This window comes from Microcaecilia unicolor, chromosome 2 (assembly GCF_901765095.1).
Source record: "Microcaecilia unicolor chromosome 2, aMicUni1.1, whole genome shotgun sequence".
In the NCBI taxonomy this organism is placed as follows: Eukaryota; Metazoa; Chordata; class Amphibia; order Gymnophiona; family Siphonopidae; genus Microcaecilia; species Microcaecilia unicolor.
This window is the reverse complement of record NC_044032.1, coordinates 645,238,547-645,258,482: the sequence shown is the minus strand read 5'-3', so window position 1 is coordinate 645,258,482 and position 19,936 is coordinate 645,238,547. Positions and strand designations below refer to the sequence as shown.

Genomic DNA, 19,936 nt, shown 5'->3' with positions numbered 1-19,936 from the left:
ATCATAGGAAACCTTTGATTTTAAAACCCTTTAGTGTCCAATTTTCCCATCAATCTGTTCCCATGGGAACAGTGGGAAAGCGCGGGGTACAAATGTAACAAAAATAAAAATAAATAAAATAATATGGCTTATTACGGGAACATTGGACACTAAAGGGTTAAAAAGCAAAACCATGTGCATGTAATGACTGGATAAATTAATTAAAACAAATGCCCGTAATATGTAATACTTGGTAGCAGTAACGAAACAGTGATTGAATATTCACATAGCAAGCAGCCTGAGCCAACAGATTTATTTTCCACTGAACATAATTAACGTTGTATGAATTTGGCAGCTAATAGTGTGCTGAACTGGACAATGTTAGCACATTTAGACTGACTCAGAACAGTTCTGCACAAAGGAAACCCTTCCCTCATTATTCAATACCTTCTCTGTGAAATAGTAGTAATAAAAAGGCAGGTGACTTGGAGGGGCGAAATCGATCGCCGGCGATCTATTTTGGCGGCGCCGCAACAGCTGGCCGGAACCGTATTATCAAAAAAGATGGCCGGCCAACTTTTGTTTCGATAATACGGTTGGGGCCAGCCAAATGCCACAGATCGCCGGGTTTGAGATGGCCGACTTTGTTTTTCAGCGATAATGGAAACTGGAACCGGCCATCTCAAACCCGGCCAAATCCAAGGCATTTGGCCGTGGGAGGGGCCAGCATTCGTAGTGCACTGGTACTTCTGGATGTTTAGATCTTGCTGATCAGTTATGTTATGACTTACTTGTTCAGGAGTGCTGTATTTTGTGATACTGTTTTGAGAAATGTTCAAGAAAGACTTCATACAAATGAAAAAAGTCCCTGCCGTGCATTTTTCCTTGATGGCCATCCCTGACGTGCACTTCCCTTAATAGCCGTCTTTCTCTTGATGGCCGTCTTTCTCTCCGAAAGTGCACTTCTCTTAATGGCTGTCTTTCTCCCTGAACAGGGAAATCAAAAGATTTTGCACACTGCTTTTTTTGTAGTAACAGTGGGATTTGAACCAGCCACCTCTGCATTACAAGACCAGTGATGTAACCACGTGGCCACAGCTCCACTTACTTGGGTGTCCCTCCCTTTTGATTATACCCCTCCAGGTCTCTCTCAGCCACTCACAGATAGCTTAACGCACTGTGATTGGCTGAGAGAGACCTGAAGGGGTATAATCAAAAGGGAGGGACAGCCAAGTAAGTGAGCTGTGGCCAAGTGGTTACATCATGGCTCTTGTAATGCAGAGGTGGCTGGTTCAAATCCCACTGTTACTACTAAAAAAACTGTGAGCAAAAACTGTTTTGATTTCCCTGTTTGGGGAGAAAGACGGCCATTAAGAGAAGTGCACTTTCGGAGAGAAAGACGGCTATTAAGGGAAGTGCACGTCAGGGACGGCCATCAAGGGAAAATGAACGGCAGGGACTTTTTTAATTTGTATGAAGTCTTTCTTGAACATTTCTCAAAACAGTATCACAAAACACAGCACTCCAGAACAAGTAAGTCATAACATAACTGATCAGCAAGATCCTTTTTTTTTTTTACGAGCTGGCCGACTGGCTTCCCCTCCTAGGAAGGAAATGTTTTAAAGTTTTTTTGGGGGGTGGGAGGGGGTTGGTGACCATTGGAGGAGTATGGGGAGGTCATCCCCGATTCCCTCCGGTGGTCATCTGGTCAGTTTGGGCATCTTTTTGAGACTTGGTTGTGAAAATAAATAGACCAAGTAAAACCGGCCAAATGCTCGTCATCACCAGTTTTCTTTTTTCCATTATCAGCTGAAGCCGGCCATCTCGTAAGCACGCCCACATCCCGCCTTCACTACCCTGCCGACATGCCCCCTTGAAGTTTAGCCGCCTCTGCGACAGAATGCCGGCGATTGTGTCCAAAAATCGACTTTTGATTATACTGATTTGGCCGGTTTTAGGAGATGGCCGGCCATCTCCCGATTTGTGTCGGAAGATCGCCGGCGATCTCTTTCGAAAATAAGCAGGATAGTAACATAGTGACATAGTAGATGACGGCAGAAAAAGACCTGCACGGTCCATCCAGTCTGCCCAACAAGATAACTCATATGTGCTACTTTTTGTGTATACCCTACTTTGATTTGTACCTGTGCTCTTCAGGGTACAGACCGTATAAGTCTGCCCAGCACTATCACCGCCTCCCAACCACCAGCCCCGTCTCCCAACCACCGGCTCTGGCACAGACCGTATAAGTCTGCCCAGCACTATCCCTGCCTCCCAACCACCAGTCCCGCTTCCCACCACCGGCTCTGGCACAGACCGTATAAGTCTGCCCAGCACTATCCGTGCCTCCCACCACTAGCTCTGGCACAGACGGTATAAGTCTGCCCAGCACTATCCCCGTCTCCCAACCACCAGCCCTGCATTTTTATAATATACCACTGCAATCCACAAAGCAAAAGGAGCATGTTCCCACATGCCATCTTTTTCTTTTGATGTAGGCATAGAACAAAAAGATGTTAAATGCTCCCAGGTTATAAAGCTTCAGTCCCAGAAGAAACCCCTGTGGGGCCCCACTATCTATCTTTCTCCATTGAGAATACTGACCATTTAACCCTACTCTCAGTTTTCTTTCATTTAACCAGTTTTTAATCGACAATAGAAGACTACCTCCTCTCCCATGACTCTCCGGTTTCCTCTGGAATCTTTCATGCCTTTTGAAAATCCAGATACACAATATCAACTGGCTCATCTTTATCTACATGTTTCTTCACCCCTTCAAAGAAATGTAGTATATAAGAACATAAGCGTAGCCGTACTGGGTCCAACCACTGGTCCATCTAGCCCAGTATCCTGCTTCCAACAGTGGCATAGCCAGGTCACAAGTACCTGGCAGAAACCCAAATCATGGCAGCACTGCATGCTACAAATCCCAGGGCAAACAGTTGCTTCCCCCTGTCTGTCTCAGTAGCAGATTATGGACTTTCCTCCAGGAACTTGTCCAAACATTTTTAAAACTCAGATACGCTAACCGCTGTTATCACATCCTCCGGCAAAGAGTTCCAGAGCTTAACTATTCATTGAGTGAAAAAATATTTCCTCCTATTTGTTTTTAAAGTATTTTCATATAACTTCTTTGAGTGTCCCCTAGTCTTTGTACTTTTGGAACAAGTAAAAAAATCGATTTACTTCTACTTGTTCTACAACACCACTCAGGATTTTCTAGACCTCAATCATATCCTCCCTCAGCCGTCTCTTTTCCAAGCTAAAGAGCCCTAACCTCTTTAGCCTTTTCTCATATGAGAGGAGTTCTATCACCTTTATGATTTTGGTTGCTCTTTGAACCTTTTCTAATTCCACTATATCTTTTTTGAGATACAGGGCCAGAACTATATACAATACTCAAGGTGAGGTCACACCATGGAGCGATACAGAAGCATTATAATGTTCTTTATCTTATTTTCTATTCCTTTCTTAATAATTTCTGACATTCTGTTTGCTGTTTTGGCTGCCGCTGCCAGGGCTGTGCCTAGGGTCTCTGGTGCCCCCCTGCAGACTATCAGTTGGCGCCCCACCCCCACCCCGTCTAGTATAAAATGCCATAAATAAGTAAATAAATATAAAATTTTAACGTTGAGCACCTGATTTTCAAAGTGGACATATTCCAAACACTATAATGAAAATAAAATGATTTTTTTCTACCTTTGTTGTCTGGTGACTTTGTTTTTCTGATCATGCTGGCCCAGTACCTGATTCTGCTGCTATCTGTCCTCTTAACTCCATTTCCAGGTCTTCCTTTCCATTTATTTCTTTACTTTCCTCCTTTCTTCTTCATTTCTTGCCTTACATCCGTAAGTAAAAGCTGGGTCTTCTGCAGACTTGGCTGTCCAGTGGATCCAGCTTCTGCCTATTTTCTCCATCCATGTGCAGGTTTTCTCCCTTTTCCCTCATCTCATCTTCTTCCTCTCTCTTCCCTCCCCTCCATCCATGTCGATCATTTCTTCTCTCTCCCTTCCCCTCCATCCATCTGCATCGCCTTCCTCTGTCTTCCCTCCCCTCCATCCATGTCCAGAATTTCTCCCCTTCATCCATGTGCATCTCCTTCCTGTCTTCCCTTCCCTCCCCTCCATCCATGTCCAGCAACCCTCCTCTCTCCCCTGCCCCTTCCATGCACATCTGCCCTCTATCTCTGCTCCTTCCATCCACCATCTGCCCGTCTGCCCTCTCTCTCTCCCCCTTCCATTCACTGTCTGCCCTTTCTATCCCTTCCATCCACTGTCTGCCGTTTCTCTCTGCCCCTTCCATCCACCATTTGCTATCCCTTTCCCCCCATCCATCTATCCATCCATCCATCCAAGATCTGTCCCCTCGCTCTCTGCACCTTTTTTCAGCCCCCAGTTTCAGCTCCACTCCCATCTGAGAAGCTTCCACCCCCCCTTCTCCCATCTGAAACCCCCCTTTCCCATCTGAGCCCCCGACCTGACCACCAGCTTCGTCCAGAGAGGACAGCCCTCGTCTCCTGCCACCAGCCTTTAAAGAAAAAGGTGTGAAGCGGCGTGGGAGGCAGCGCCTCGCGTCTGCCCTGCTTGTAAACTAAGTAAATCTCCATTCTCCTTCTCCTGCTCGTCGTCGGGCCTTCACTCACTGGGTCCCGCCCTCGCGGAAATAGGAAGTTACCTCAGAGGAGGGTGGGACCCAGTGAAGGCCCGACGAGGAGAAGGAGAATAGAGATTTACTTCATTTACAAGCAGGGCAGATGCAAGACGCTGCCTGCCACACCGCTTCACACCTTTTTCTTTAAAGGCAGGTGGCAGGAGAGGAGGGCTGACTGCAGCGCCAGCGGAGCACCCCCCCACCCACTGACACCCGGGGCGGACCGCCCCACCCTTGGTACGCCACTGAATTTACCTCGGTCACAGCGTTCACATTTCAAAACCCTGCCCGTCTCTAGCTTTCCCTCTCTTCGTGAGTTCGTTCGGCCTCAGAGTCCCGCCTTCTGACGTCATTTTCTCGAGGGCGGGACTCTGAGGGAACGAACTCACGAAGGTAGGGAAAGCTAGAGACGGGCAGGGTTTTGAAATGATGCGAATGCTGCGACCGAGGTAAATTAAACATTTAAACCCCCAAGCGGTATGAAGGCAGAGCACCGCAGCGGCGCCCTTGAAGGCAGGCGCCCCCTGCGGTGCTTATCCCGCTTACCATGTTGGCACGGCCCTGGCCGCTGCAAACTGAGGAGAAGATTTCACATATTGGCCACAATGACACCTGGAGCTTTATCCTGGGTGGTGACTTTGAATGTGGAACCTAGCATGAAGTAGCTATGATATGGGATATTTTTCCCAATGTGCATCACTTTACGTTTGTCAGCATTAATTATAATATTCCTATATTCCTTACGTTCCCGCCCGTAACCTCCGTTCACAGGATAAATCCCTCCTCTCAGTACCCTTCTCCACCACCGCCAACTCCAGGCTCCGCTCATTCTGCCTCGCCTCACCCTATGCTTGGAACAACCTTCCTGAGCCCTTACGCCAAGCCCCCTCCCTGCCCGTCTTCAAGTCTTTGCTTAAAGCCCACCTCTTCAATGCTGCGTTCGGCACCTAACCCTTACCGTTCAGTGAATCCAGACTGCCCCCAATTTGACTGCCCCTATCGGACCGACCGTTCACTTGTCTATTAGATTGTAAGCTCTTTGAGCAGGGACTGTCTCTCTTTGTTAAATTGTACAGCACTGCGTAACCCTAGTAGCGCTCTAGAAATGTTAAGTAGTAGTAGTATAAGAAGTAACATAGATGTATATTATATAAAACATAATTAATATCATACATTAAAATTCACCACAATATCAGACAATGGGGCTCATTTTCAAAAGAGAAAAACATCCAAAAGGAGGTATAAAAGGCAGTTGCACGTTTTTCTCACAGAAAAACATCCAAAGTGTATATTCAAAAAAAGGGGGGGTTAAAACGATGGTACGTCCAGAACTAAACGTTTCCAGCCCATAACAGATAGCAAAATGATTTCTTAATGGATGGCTGGAACAAAAATGTCCACAGTTAGTTCTTACCCTTTTAAAGGAGGTCTAACTTGTCTTTTGACCCATTTGCGATTTTGAGGAGTTGGAGAGCTAGGAGGGTTGGTTATTGAGAGAGTTGCTGAGTGCTGTGTTACCATTTTTCTGTTCACCCTAGTACTCTTACATTCCCTGACTTCCCTCATCTGTGTCTCATACACCACCCCTTCCTCTGAATCCTGCCCCTTCCCCCCCCCCAACAACACTCACCATCTCCCAGCCCACACACATCCCATTATATACCCTTACCCTGTTTGACTTCTGTCTGTCCTTGTTGCTCCGTTTGTCCTGTGTGCTGCTGCTGGGGGAGTGAGTGCTTAGTAGGTGGTCGCTGTTGCTGAGAGAGTGATTGCTGAGTGTTGCTGGTGCTGTGTGTGACTTCATTGTGTGTTGGTGGTGGGTGGGACAGTGAGCGATTGCTGCTGCTGTTTATGTAAGGACTGTGTGTCGGAGGTGGTGCTGCGCCTGCCCCCCCCCCCCCCCCACCCGGCACAGTGCATCAGCCCCCTGGTGCAGGAAACTCCAGCTTTGTCACTGGTACTCCACCATTCCCTGGTTCTGCATCAACAGTTGCTTTGCCAGCTGGACCCCGGTGGGGCCCCCTCTGGGTAGGCTGGGGCTTCTCACCAATATCCTCTGTGTCTCTGGCCCCATCTGCAAATGCTTGTGAGGGGTAGGGGTTCTTCCAACAATGTGGCAGACATTCTGATTTCAGCAATTCCTCCCCCCCCCCCCCCCCCCCCCCGCCCCCAATTCTTTATTTCTCTATTGGCACATTTAGAAACATGATTACTGCTGAAAGAGGCAATACTGCAACTCATTACATTGATGGGACAACAGTATCACGTATTGCAACCAGTATTCAGTACATGAATGGTGCTGTGATCCTGGGGGGGGGGGGGGGGGGGCAATGGTGGACACTTACCTTACCAGGGTGTTTTTAATCTGTCTCCAGGCTCTGAAGGAGACAGTTCTAGGGGGCAGATAGTGGTGGTATTTAATTAGAAGCCGGTCAGGAGTTGTGTCCCCCTCTTCTGAGTAAGTGGGCTCTCTATGGAGGGACATCTTCACATAGTGTGGGATTTTCCTCCATGTGCAAAGCTATATATACACGTTCTCGCTGACATTCTCAGTGGTATGGTTTTTTGCCGCTGTTTGAGGACATGGTAATTCAAGATGTATATTTTGCCTATTTTCGAACCTCTGAAAACGTTTATAATTTGGTTCGATTATAACCCTCCTTTTTTGGATGTTTTGCGATAAATGTCTCTGGCATCATTTAGACGTCATATTGAAAATGCCGCTCAATGCTTCTTAACAAATCTGCGTACCAAAAAAAAATAATTAGAACCTTTACACAAAAATCTTTACTGGTAAGGACTTCTGAGCTAATAATATCATAGAAGGCTTTAGAAATAAAGAGATTACTATGGTACAGATGAACAGTTTTATTACTTTGGCATGAGATTCTTATTTCTGGTTTAAAAGGCAGCACGGTGTTCTTTCTGTTCTGTCCATTAGTTGGGTGATACTGTGCCAAGGTAATTATTATTTTTAAAGAGTTCTGTAATATTTAGTCTGTTAGCTCAGATGTCCTTAGCAGTAAAGATTTTTATATAAAGATGTCATTGTCTTTTCGATTCACAGATTTGTTGAGAATTATTGTTTCTGGTATTCTGGTGATTTTTAATGCATGACAGTAATTCTATTCTGTATTATAGACATCTGTTTGAAAGTTTCCTGTTAATAATTTGGTGTATAGTTTTACTTTTTTATTGTTTTTGCTCCTAAGATGAAGACAATTCTGATCTGAGTAGCTCTAAGTATGGGAATCATCCACTTGTGTCCTTGTAGATGAAAAAGCAGTGTTTTATAGCTAGCAGGATTGATAAGACACACAATCCCTCCCAGAGTTGTTTGCATTGAGATTTGAAACCAGCTGAGAAGACCCACTGTACTCAGGAAGGGCCACACACGCTCAGAACTTTTCACTAAAAGTAGTTCTGTCTTGGCATCATCAGATGATGTTATTCATTTGTCAGCCTCATCAATCTTGCTCTCCTTTTTAGTTAGATTTTATATATATATATTTTTAATGTGTCTCTGCACATACTTTTAAGCGCGGTTTTTTTTTTCAGATCTTTTAAGTACAGAAGTATTGCCACACTGAGACAGACCAAAAGACCATCAAGCCCAGCATCCTGTTTCCAACAGTGGCCAATCCAGGTCACAAATACTTGGCAAGATCCCAAAAATGCTCAATACATTTTATGCTGCTTATCCCAGAAATAATAATGATAATGAAAATCGAAGACGTCCATCTGAGAAACAACCAAATCCAAGCTCTTTGGTCGTGGGAGGAGCCAGCATTCGTAGTGTACTAGTCCCCCTAACATGCCAAGACACCAACCAGGCACCCTAGGGGGCACTGCAGTGGACTTCATAAATTGCTCCCAGGTGCATAGCTCCTTTACCTTGTGTGCTGAGCCCCCCAAAACGCCCCCAAAACCCACTCCCCACAACTGTACACCACTACCATAGCCCTTACGAGTGAAGGGGGGCACCTACATGTGGGTACAGTGGGGTTTGTGGTGGGTTTTGAAGGGCTCACATTTACCACCACAAGTGTAACAGGTAGGGGGGGGCCTGGGTCCGCCTGCCTGAAGTGCACTGCACCCACTAAAACTGCTCCAGGGACTTGCATACTGCTGTCATGGAGCTAGGTATGATATTTGAGGCTGGAAAAAATATTTTTACAAATTTTTTGATGGTGGGAGGGGGTTAGTGACCACTGGGGGAGTAAGGGGAGGTCATCCCCGATTCCCTCTGGTGGTCATCTGGTCATTTAGGGCACATTTTTGTGGCTTGGTTTTATGAAAAAAAGGACCAGGTAAAGTCGTCCAAGTGTTCGTCAGGGATGCCCTTCTTTTTTCAATTATCAGTTGAAGACGCCCATGTGTTAAGCACGCCCCGTCCCACCTTCACTACGCCTCCAACACGCCCCCCGTGAACTTTGGTCATCCCCGCGACGGAAAGCAGTTGAGGATGCCCAAAATCAGCTTTCGATTATGCCGATTTGGGCAACCCTGTGAGAAGGACGCCCATCTTGCGATTTGTGTTGAAAGATGGGCGTCCTTCTCTTTCAAAAATAAGCCTGCTTATCAGCTCTTTGCATTTGACTTAACATTCCTTGTGCCGTTTCTTATTATTTTCAGTCAGTTCCTTCCATTTTCTGAAGGATTTTCTATTAGCTCTAATAGCTTCCTTCACATCACTTTTTAACCATGCCAGCTGTCGTTTGGTCTTCCTCCCTCCTTTTTTAATGCATGGGATATATTTGGCCTGGGCTTCCAGGATGATATTTTTGAACAGCATCCACGTCTGATGTAAATTTTTGACCCTTACAGCTGCTCCTCTAAGTTTTTTTTTTTCACCGTTCTTCTCATTTTTTCATAGTCTCCTATTTGAAAGTTATATGCTAACATAATTGGATTTCCTGATTATAGTTACTCCAAAGCTAATATAAAATCTGATCATATTATGATCACTATTATCAAGCGGCTCTATCACCATTACCTCTTGCACTAGATCATGCGATCCACTAAGGACTAGGTCTAAAGTTTTTCCTTCTCTCATCGGTTCCTGTACCACAGGGGTGTAGCCACGGGTGGGCCTGGATGGGCCCAGGCCCACCCACTTTCCCTCCAGGCCCGCCCACCACATCCCTCGCAGGTCACTGGCTGCCTTTTCTCCGTCCGCAATGAAATTCTTGTCCTACCCGCGGCGCTGCCTCGGTCCCTGCATGCTACCCAGTAGTACCTTCGGTCCCTGCATTCTTTTCTTTGATCGTCGCCGGCAGCGCTGCCATTCACACAGGCAGCTCCGCTCCCCTCTGCCGCGTCCATCCGGTCCTCTCTGATGCACTTCCTGTTTACGGAGGACCAGATGGATGCGGCAGAGGGGAGCGGAGCTGCCTGCGTGAATGGCAGCGCTGCCGGCGACGATCAAAGAAAAGAATGCAGGGACCGAAGGTACTACTGGGTAGCATGCAGGGTCAGGGACCGAGGCAGCTCCGGCAGGGAGGACAAGAATTTCCGTTGCAGCCGTGGTGGGAGAGAGTGATCAAGGATGTTGCCATCAACCCACCTTGATGGAAGGCATCTAACCAAGGAACTGATTGGGCAGGAACAACCAAGGAGCTCTCCTCCCCCACTAGCTATCATGTAGATTTCCAGTAGTTGCCAGGGGCTCAGGAACACTGCAGTCAGCCACCCAAGATATAAGTTTCTTCAGCGGGGAGAAGGTCTTTGGCTGATGGGGCTTAGGGATCCCCCCCGCCCCCCCCCTCCCCCCCGCACAGGTCTTTTGTTTACCTTGAGGGAGGTGCCAGGAGGGAGTGGAGGAGGGGTGGAGATGAAATTTTTGGCCCATCCACTTTGCCCTCGGGCTCACCCTAAATTGGCTGTCTGGCTACGCCACTGCTGTACCAGCTGCTCCATAAAGCTGTCCTTGATTTCATCAAGGAATTTTACCTCCGTAACATGCCCTGATGTTACATTTTCTCAGTCAATATCGGGTAATTGAAATCACCCATTATTATTGTCTTGCCCAGTTTGTTTGTGTCCCTAATTTCCTTAAACATTTCTGCATCCATCTGTTCATCCTGGCCAGGTGGACGGTAGTACACTCCTATCACTATCCTTTTCCCCTTTACACATGGAATTTCAATCCGTAGGGATTCCAAGATGTGTTTTGTTTCCTGCAGAATTTTCAATCTATTTGATTCAAGGCCCTCCTTAACATACACTGCTACCCCTCCACCAATTCGATCCACCCTGTCACTACGATAAAATTTGTACCCTGGTATGACAGTGTCCCACTGGTTATCCTCTTTCCACCAGGTCTCAGAGATGCCTATTATATCTAATTTTTCATTTTGACGTCATAGGTTGTACGTTATAAAAATAGAGTGTTAGGACATAGTTCTCGTCTACTTACGAATACAGCGTCAAGCCAGTGGTTTGCTGTCCAAGTTTTTTTTAAGATTGTGAGTGGTAAGTTTAGAACCCTTTATTCCTTTCTTCCTCGTGAGTGATTCTTATTTCCTTGCACTAATTGGAAATAAGGCAGTTTCCCTTGTTGTTTTTTATCTCTTGGCTTTGGCAGTTCAAAAACTCGATTTTCATGTTACATCCTATGGTGCACCTTTCAGTTGGTGTCACCAGGGTTTATACACATTGTTTCTAACTATTTGGTACATAAGGTGTTTGTTTATTTCTTGGGAGGTTTTTCGATTTTTCTGTGACCATAAGAAAGAATATTATCAGATATTTATAATATTCACCAATTTCTGTGGTGATTCTGAAGTGAGTACCGTTGTCATTTTCTTAGCTGCTCGCTTTTCTGTTATTTTTAGTAGTTCTTATATTTTTTTCCAACCAAGCCTATTTCATTTTTGAGCCAGCTTGTTTTGTTTTTTTATCTCCATTTCATAATTGTATACAATGAAGAGTTACGTTATGTTTCATCCTCCTTTCTATGAGAACTTTTTTTGAAGCAACTACAGATATGTTCATCGACATGTTGAAAATGTTTCTTCATTTAGAAGAAGTGGTCATACAATTTTTGATAACCCCTTTTTTTTTAACCAGTGATTTTTTTTGATTCAGGAGATAAGGTCACACAGTTTTTGCTATCTTTATGTTCATTTTCTATAGCATTTTTATAGTGTGTTTAAGAGAAATCTAATCCGTTGGGTATTACACACACAGCGGTTCAGTTCCGAAATCTTTGATTTTATTTTGAAAATTGATACCCTGCTCCACCTTATATTTATGCATATACAGTATACTTCACGTATTTGATGTTTTCTCTGAGTCTACAACAGCCATTTATAAAAATGTATATAAATATAAGTGTATTTTATTTAAAAATTTTCATCTTATACCTGGTTTTGTATATTGTTCAATAGGAGACTTTATCTGATGATATTTCTGGGAATATGTAGGATTTTACTTAATTCCTAGGTAGGAACCCCTTTTTTTATATATTTTGTATATTATATATGTTTTTGTAATGTCTTAGATTTTCACTTATATGTTTTAGATTTTTATTTTGAGTTTTCTGTACTCTTTAGACCCCTGATACTGGCCGGTAGGGCCGAAACACTAGTTGTGTCGGGGCTCCTTTACTGCTATTAAAATTTTGAAGTTTGTTAGACACCATCTGCAAGAGGATTCATTTTTTTCGCCACTGTTTTTGCCTGGTGGTTTCTTCCAAAGTATACATATTCAGGTCTTTGTCTGTTCTGATATATATATATATATTTTTTTTAAATTTGGATTTTGCTCACACCTTTTTCAGTAGTAGCTCAAAGTGAGTTGCATTCAGGTACACTAGGTGTAGTTCCCTGTCCCAGGAGGGCTCACAAACTAAGTTTATACCTGAAGCAGTGGAGGGTTAAGTGACTCGCCCAAGATGACAAGGATCACAAGTCATAAGGACAGGGGTGTAGCCAGACTTCGGTGGGAGGGGGTTCCAGAGCCTGAGGTGAGGGGGCACATTTTACCCCCCCCCCCCCCCCCCCATTGCCAAACCGCCGCCACTTTTCACAACCTCCTGCCCCCGCGAACCCTCCCCCCCCCAACCTTCGGTTTTGCTGGTGGGGGACCCCAATCCCCGCCAGTCAACGTCCTCTTCATCCTGCAGTCAAAGTATTCGTTCTGTTGCATGCTGACGTCCTGCACGTACAACGTGCAGGACGTCAGCATGCAACAGAACAAAGACTTTTTTGACTGCAGGACGAAGAGGACGTCGGCTGGCGGGGATTGGGGTCCCCCACCAGCAAAACCGAAGGTAGGCCGGGGGGTGGTGGTCGAGAGGGTAGTTGGGAGGGGGTCCAGGAGGAAATCTACGGGGGCCCAGGCCCCCTCAGGCCCCACGTCGCTACGCCACTGCATAAGGAGCAGTGGGATTTGAACCAGCCACCTCTGGATATCAAGACCCGGTGCTCTAACCACTAGGCCACTCCGCCACTCTATGATGAGCCACTGACCAAGTTCTTTAGCTTGTTTGTGTGTGTTTTCTTTTTCTCTTTCCTTTTCCTTCTCTCCTCTGTCCTGTTATTTTTGTAGTTCCTTTCCCTCTTATTTTTTTTTTTTATTGTGACCTGCTGAGATGATTATGTACTTATGATGTGGTATATCAAGAATAAACTAACTTGAGCCATTTTAGTAGCCGCCCTCTGAACTGACTCCATCCTATTTATACCTTTTGAAGGAATGGTCTCCAGAACTGTACACAGTACTCTAAATTAGGTTTCACCAGAGACTTATACTGATGCACTATCACCTCCTTTTTCCTGCTGGCCATTCCTCTACTTATACACTCAAGCTTCCTTCTGGCATTTGCTTTACCTTTTCTACCTGTTTGACCACCTTAAGATCATCAGATGCTATTGCTTCCAAGTTCCATTCTTTCGTACACAGAAGTACTTCACTCCCTGTACTATACTGCTCCCTCAGGGTTTTGTAGCCCAAAAGCATGACCCCTACAATTTTTAGCATTAAATCTTAGCTGGCAGTTCTAGACTGTTCTTCAAACTTTGCTAGATCCCGCCTCATATTATCCACACCATCAGCGGTGTCTACTGTTTTACAGAGTTTAGTACCATCCAGAAAGACAAGCCTTTCTAGACAGCTTTTCTGCAATATCGCTTACAAAAAATGTTATAAAGAATTAGTGCATAGACCAACCCCTGTGGCACACCACTAATAACATCACATCTATATCCTATCTAAAATAAAACTTTGATAAAATAAATGTCAAACATTGAATAAGAGCTGCCTAATCATTCTTGATTTAAACATTTTTTTTCCTGATTTGAAAGACTGGAGATCCCAAGCAGTACATATATATATCATCTTTTCTTTCAATCTGTCATACTAATTGGTGGACAGACATTCCACCTCAGAAATAGATGAGTTTCTGAAGTGTCTTAAAGAAAAAGGTATTTGATCCTTCTTGGTGCCCAACTGAATCCGACTAGAACGCACCCAACAAATTATTTGACAGATGAAAGAAGGATGATAATTGTGATAGTGTAATCAAAATAATAATCATCAAACAAGTTGTAGGTAACAGAATAGATGAAAGCAGATTAAGACTGAAATGGCCCATCCAGTTTACCCAGTAAGATGCAGAGTACCCCTCACCCCCCCATGCCTTGGTTGAAGATTTCTAACCATCTCTCTGTCTTCTTAGGACAGCAAAAAATATATATTTCACTGCAGTTTGAGCTGAAGTACTCAACCTGGTTTCTATACTACTTGAATTTACACTACCCAGATTGTAATGGTCTCAAGTACAAATCTGTTCATAACATACAGAGAGGGGCATAATTGAACGAAAACGCCTATCTCCATGGGCGTTTATCTCCGAGAACGGGTCCGTGAAGGGGCGGACCGAACCATATTTTCGAAAAAAATAGATGCCCATGTTTTATTCAACAATGTGTGAGCTGGGCGTTTTTGTTTTTCAGCGATAATGGAAAATGAAAGCGCCCAGCTCAAAAACGAATAAATCCAAGACATTTATTCGTGGGAGGGGCCAGGATTCGTAGTGTACTGGTCCCCCTCACATGCCAGGACATCAACCGGGCACCCTAGGGGGCACTTTTACAAAACCAAAAAAACAGGTAAAAGAGCTCCCAGGTGCATAGCACCCTTCCCTTGTGTGTTGAGCCCCCCAAATCCCCCTCAAAACCCACTGCCCACAAGTCTACACCATTACTATAGCCCTAAGGGGTGAAGGGGGGCACCTACATGTGGGTACAGTGGGTTTGGGGGGGTTGGACGACTAATAAGCATTAAGCAGCACAATTGTAACAGGTAGGGGGGATGGGCCTGGGTCCACCTGCCTGAAGTCCACTGCACCCCCTAACAACTCCTCCAGTGACCTGCATACTGCTGCCAGGGAGCTGGGTATGACATTTGAGGGTGAAAATAAATATTTGTGAAACATCATTTTTTTGTGGTGGGAGGGGGTTAGTGACCACTGGGGGAGTCAGGGGAGGTCATCCCCGATTCCCTCCAGTGGTCATCTGGTCATTTAGGGCACTTTTTGGGGCCTTATTCGTGAAAAAACAGGGTCCAGGAAAAGTGTCCTAAATTCTAGCTAAAAACGCATACTTTTTTCCCATTATCAGTGAAATGCGCCCATCTTTGTTTGGCAGATAACCACGCCCCAGTTCCGCCTTCGCCACACCTCTGACACGCCCCCATAAACTTTGTCCGCATCCGCGACGGAGTGCAGTTGAAAACGTCCAAATTCGTCTTTCGATTATACCGCTTTATTCGTTTTTGTGAGATAAACGTCCATCTCCCGATTTAGGTCGGAACTTGGGCGTTTTTCTCGTTCGATTATAAGCAGGATAGTAACATAGTAGATGACGGAAGAAAAAGACCTGCACGGTCCATCCAGTCTGCCCAACAAGATAACTCATATTTGCTGCTTTTTGTTTATACCCTACTTTGATTTGTACCTGTGCTCTTCAGGGCACAGACCGTATAAGTCTGCCAGGCACTATCCCCGCCTCCCAACCACCTCCAACTTTACATTTATAGGCACTCAACTGTGAAATGCTTTACCCTAATCAGTAAAATCTATCCAGATCTACCTAAATGTCAGAAAATTATTGAAGTCCGTACTGTTTAAAAAAGCTTACTGTTCAGGTTTAACATAATTCTGATCAACTCCTAATCTTAACAAGGTTCATGAACACTAATTATTCTTTATTATCTTTGTACATATTGTTTGTTTTATATGATACTTACTATCTTTACTTTTTTAAGCCGCCTTGAGCCTGCTCTGTGTGGGAAAGCGCGGGGTACAAATGTAATAAATAAATAAATACTCTTGCCACTTAGAAGTCCTGTGTGTATGTTCCATGCCTTTTTACAAATTTCATGACTGATTTTATCACTGCAGTCTCCTCTGGGATAGCATTCCACCCTTTTCTTGAAAAGAATATTGTGCTGTACTGTACGGCGATATAGCAAACACTTGCAATAAACATAAACCTACATAGCTAGGTCTCATTTTTTACACCCCCTGGTGCCAACTCTGCACCATTGTGGTTGTTTTCCTCTGGGTTGCCTCTATCCTCTTTATACCCTTACTCAGATAAGGCCTCCCCAAACAATATGTACAAGAGCATTATCAGCTCCTTTTTGTTTTGCTTATTCCTTTCTCTATATAACCTCACATCCTCCTGGTCTTGGCTACTACCATATCACATTGTTGAATTACAAAGAACAATACAACAAAGGGTTATCTGATACGCAAAGGTGAAGTATGGAACACACAATCCAAAGGCAAACCATCAAGTAAATCAATGTGCTATTCACCTTAATCGTATAAATGTCTAAACATGTAAAAGTGTGTGTGTGTGTGTGCACGTATTTATGTATGAGTATGTTCACACACACACATGTATAAGATGCATTACCAAGAGTCCAAATTAATGCTGCCACACTGATAATTGAACTATTTCCCAATTACCCAATGTGCTGGTGTATTTGGGTGGTTCTTCTATTTCTGGCACAGTTTGGTGAAATTTCTTGTTTTTTTTTTTCTTTTATATAGCTCTCTGGAAGAACTGTTTGTATTAATGCAGATTCCTTCTTCAACTAATAGGTGAAACTCACATTTGAAACACCAGTGGTGGAAGCAGAAATTTCTATGGAGGCAAAGGAGAAGCAAGTACAGTCAAATATGAACAACCTGACCAAGCTTCTATGGGGAGAAAATAATTCAAATGTTCAGTTGGCTTTTCAAGAAATACCTCATATCGCTATGTACCTCAGCCTGAAACTGGACTCCGATACTTCCAAGGAAGAGGTATATGACTAACAGTAGCAAAAATGCTAGTGGTGGAATTTAGTGGAGTTTTGATTTCTAATGCAAAGTGTAAGACTGACAAATAAATAAAAGGAACAAAGCCCCTACAAGCAGCAATGTCAAAATAGGGGTGAACCAAAGAAACTCTCTAGCCGGGAGATGAAATAACGTAACTTTCCTTAGCGTCCCTCCGGACCGGACCAGGATTGGACTGTTGGGTTGTGCCCGCCTACCAGCAGGTGGAGACTGAGAAAAACTCTGACTCTAGAGAGCCAATAGGAGCCCTGGCCATGTGACCTTAGCCTCAGTATTTTCTCAGTCTCTCAGCAGGTAGGAAGTGAGCCCATTAGTCTCTCTCTCTCTCTCTCTCTTTTTCTCTATAAGATATTACAGATATATTTATAATACTTCTTCTGTGCCTGGAATCGTAATTAGAGGCTTGACAGGGTTTCTTTTCTTTCTTTGACAGCCTCTGGGGTGTTAAACTCGGGTGTCTCGAGTCCACCCCCCTTCCTCCCCATCTCCCTGGCTTAGCAGGGAAGGGCCGTCCCTTTCTCTGGAAAGGTGTACCGTCTTTGGGAGAGGCAGCCACTTTTAATAGTCAGCTGTTTTTAAAGAATTAAATCAAGTAAAAGAAAATTAAAAGAATTAATTCAATTGAAAGGAATTTAAAGGAAGTAGTTTTTGCTTTCCCCAGGCTTTTAACGAGCAGGTAGCTCTTCTGTCTTATTCTGTTTGAAGAGTCTTTATTTTCTTTTCTGGCGGAGCTATTAAAAAAAAAAAAAAAAAAAAAAAGTGATAAGTCAGCGTCTGTGACTTTAATCGGCGGTTTTTTGTTATCTTAATTATTTTTCCTCTGCTATCCGGCGGCGTTAGCGGCGGTAGTTGTAAAAAAAAAAACAAAAAAGAGGCGCGAACTGTTAAGCGCGTGCTCGCTCTTGGACGGGTCTGTATAGCTTGGGAGCTGTATTGATGGTTCCTGTTCGGGCCAGAGGCTAAACCATGTTTTGTGCGGCATCGGAGGCTGTTTTTCGGCGGCACGGATTTCCTGCTTCTTCGTCGGTCCGGTCACTGGTTTTCTCCCCCGAACTTTATTCTTCTCATTTTGGCGCGCTTGGCCGCCATTGTTTTGCTTGCAGCTGCAATTTCCCTTGACGCGGCAGCGTTTTTCTGCTTTTACTGTGTTTGGCTGTTTGTGCAATGGAAAGGAGATATTGTTTCTCCGGTAGTTGGGGCAATTGGTAGTATATTTGCCCCGAAATTAATTTTTACATGTATTTTTCAAGCTATTAAAAAAAAAAAAAAGAAATGCTACGATGCGAATGGCGCTCATTTTGTTTTTCCCTCTGTTTTTTCTCCGTCGGGGACTTTTTGGTTGCTAGCAATGTTGTGAAGTAAAGTGCAGCTCAGTTGGCGATTTCTTTGTTCTTGGCAAGACTCCGATTCAAAGTGCAGCTCAGTCGGGAATTCTCTGTTTTTGACAATGGGGCGAATTAAATTGTATCTCAGCTCCAAAATAACCATTTTCCTATTCCTTTCCCTTGTGTGTGATGTTTGGAGGAAAGGTCTTCGCTATTGTCTAGCGCAGTTTTTATGGGGGTCCAGTGTACGTCACTCTGTGTCTTTCTCATTTCCTGGTGAATAGGACTACATTTTCTAATAGTCAATTGATTAGTACTTTACAAATCTGGCCATAATATCTTAGTTCCTTTCAAGCATTTCCCTTCATGGCTATGATGTTATACAGTGTTTTTAAGAACTTAACAAACATTTTCTATGGCATAGGCTATCTGGTTCAGGTGCCATGTGGATAGAACTACATTGCCGGATAGTCTATTGTTTGGTACTTTACAATGCTGGATATAAAATCTTAATTCCTTTCAGGAAATTTTCCTCCGTGGCTATGTTCTTATACAGTATTTTAAGATCTTAACAAACGTTCTCTAGAGCGTAGGCTGTATGGTTCAGATGCCATGTGCAATGAAATACATTGTCTGATACTCAATTGTTGCGTACTTTGCAATTCTGGACATAAGGTCTTACTTCCTTTCAGCAATTTTCTTTCATGGCTATGCGTTCTCTTTGGCATAGCAGATGACAGCTGCATAGGCTACATGGTTCAGATGGTTCTCATATTCTAGGAGACTCAGTCCTGTCTACCGAGCACCCAGTTTTCTCAGCTGCTTTAGAAGGCATGTTTTATTCACGTCTTCTCTACTTTCCAACTGTCTTGGAGTTTCTCATGTGTTATCTTAGTTTTCTTCTAGGACTTACAAGATATATGTCCACTTAGGGAGTAAAGTTATCCGGTCAATTTGCATTTTCTCCCACTTAAGGATATTGGGAGGTCCTCACGCCATCTACTTGTATTTTTGTTTCCTCTATCTATTCAGCCTGGGCACATGGTAAACATTCTGGTTTTGTCCAGTATGACCATCCATAATATCTGCTATCCCTTTCTCTTCCTTACAGATTTTAGGGTCTTGTTTCAAGCTTTCTTGACGTCAGGTACAGTCTTGTCTCCTGTGGCACAAATTCACCACCTTTTCCGTAATAGGTATTTTCCAAGTCTATTCCTTTTCATTTTCATTTTATTCTTCCTCTCTCCGGAGTTTTTTTTTCTCTTGGAAGGAGATTCACTCATTTTCTGTGCATTTTTTGCCATAAGGGCATAAGTGTTGCCATAATGGGAAAGGCCAAGAGTCCCCATCCTGTTTTCAGATGGGGTCAATCCAGATTGCAAATACCACATTCATATCTCGTGAGTGTGCGTCTGTTCATCTCTGTACATCTCAGTGAGGAAGGAGGCATGACATGATACAAGGTTTGGGGAGATCCGGTAAAATTAAAGGCCAGTGTGTCTCAGTCCACGCTCAACATATGGTGATCCTTTCATTTTCATTCTATACGTCCTCACTCCAGACCTTCCTTTCAATTGGAAGGGGATTCTTTCACTTCCTGTGCATTTTTGCTATTAGTATATGAGTA

General features: G+C 44.1%; 1 protein-coding gene across 3 annotated transcripts in view; it reads left to right on the top strand.

Moving 5' to 3' along the window:
• INTU (inturned planar cell polarity protein) overlaps positions 1–19,936 on the top strand; it is a 157,784-nt gene that overhangs the window by 66,134 nt on the left and 71,714 nt on the right. For all 3 annotated transcript variants that reach the window (XM_030191757.1, XM_030191756.1, XM_030191755.1), the window contains exon 4: positions 16,745–16,948. In XM_030191757.1, coding sequence (XP_030047617.1) covers positions 16,745–16,948 — 204 coding nt within the window. The remainder of the gene's footprint in view (positions 1–16,744; positions 16,949–19,936) is intronic.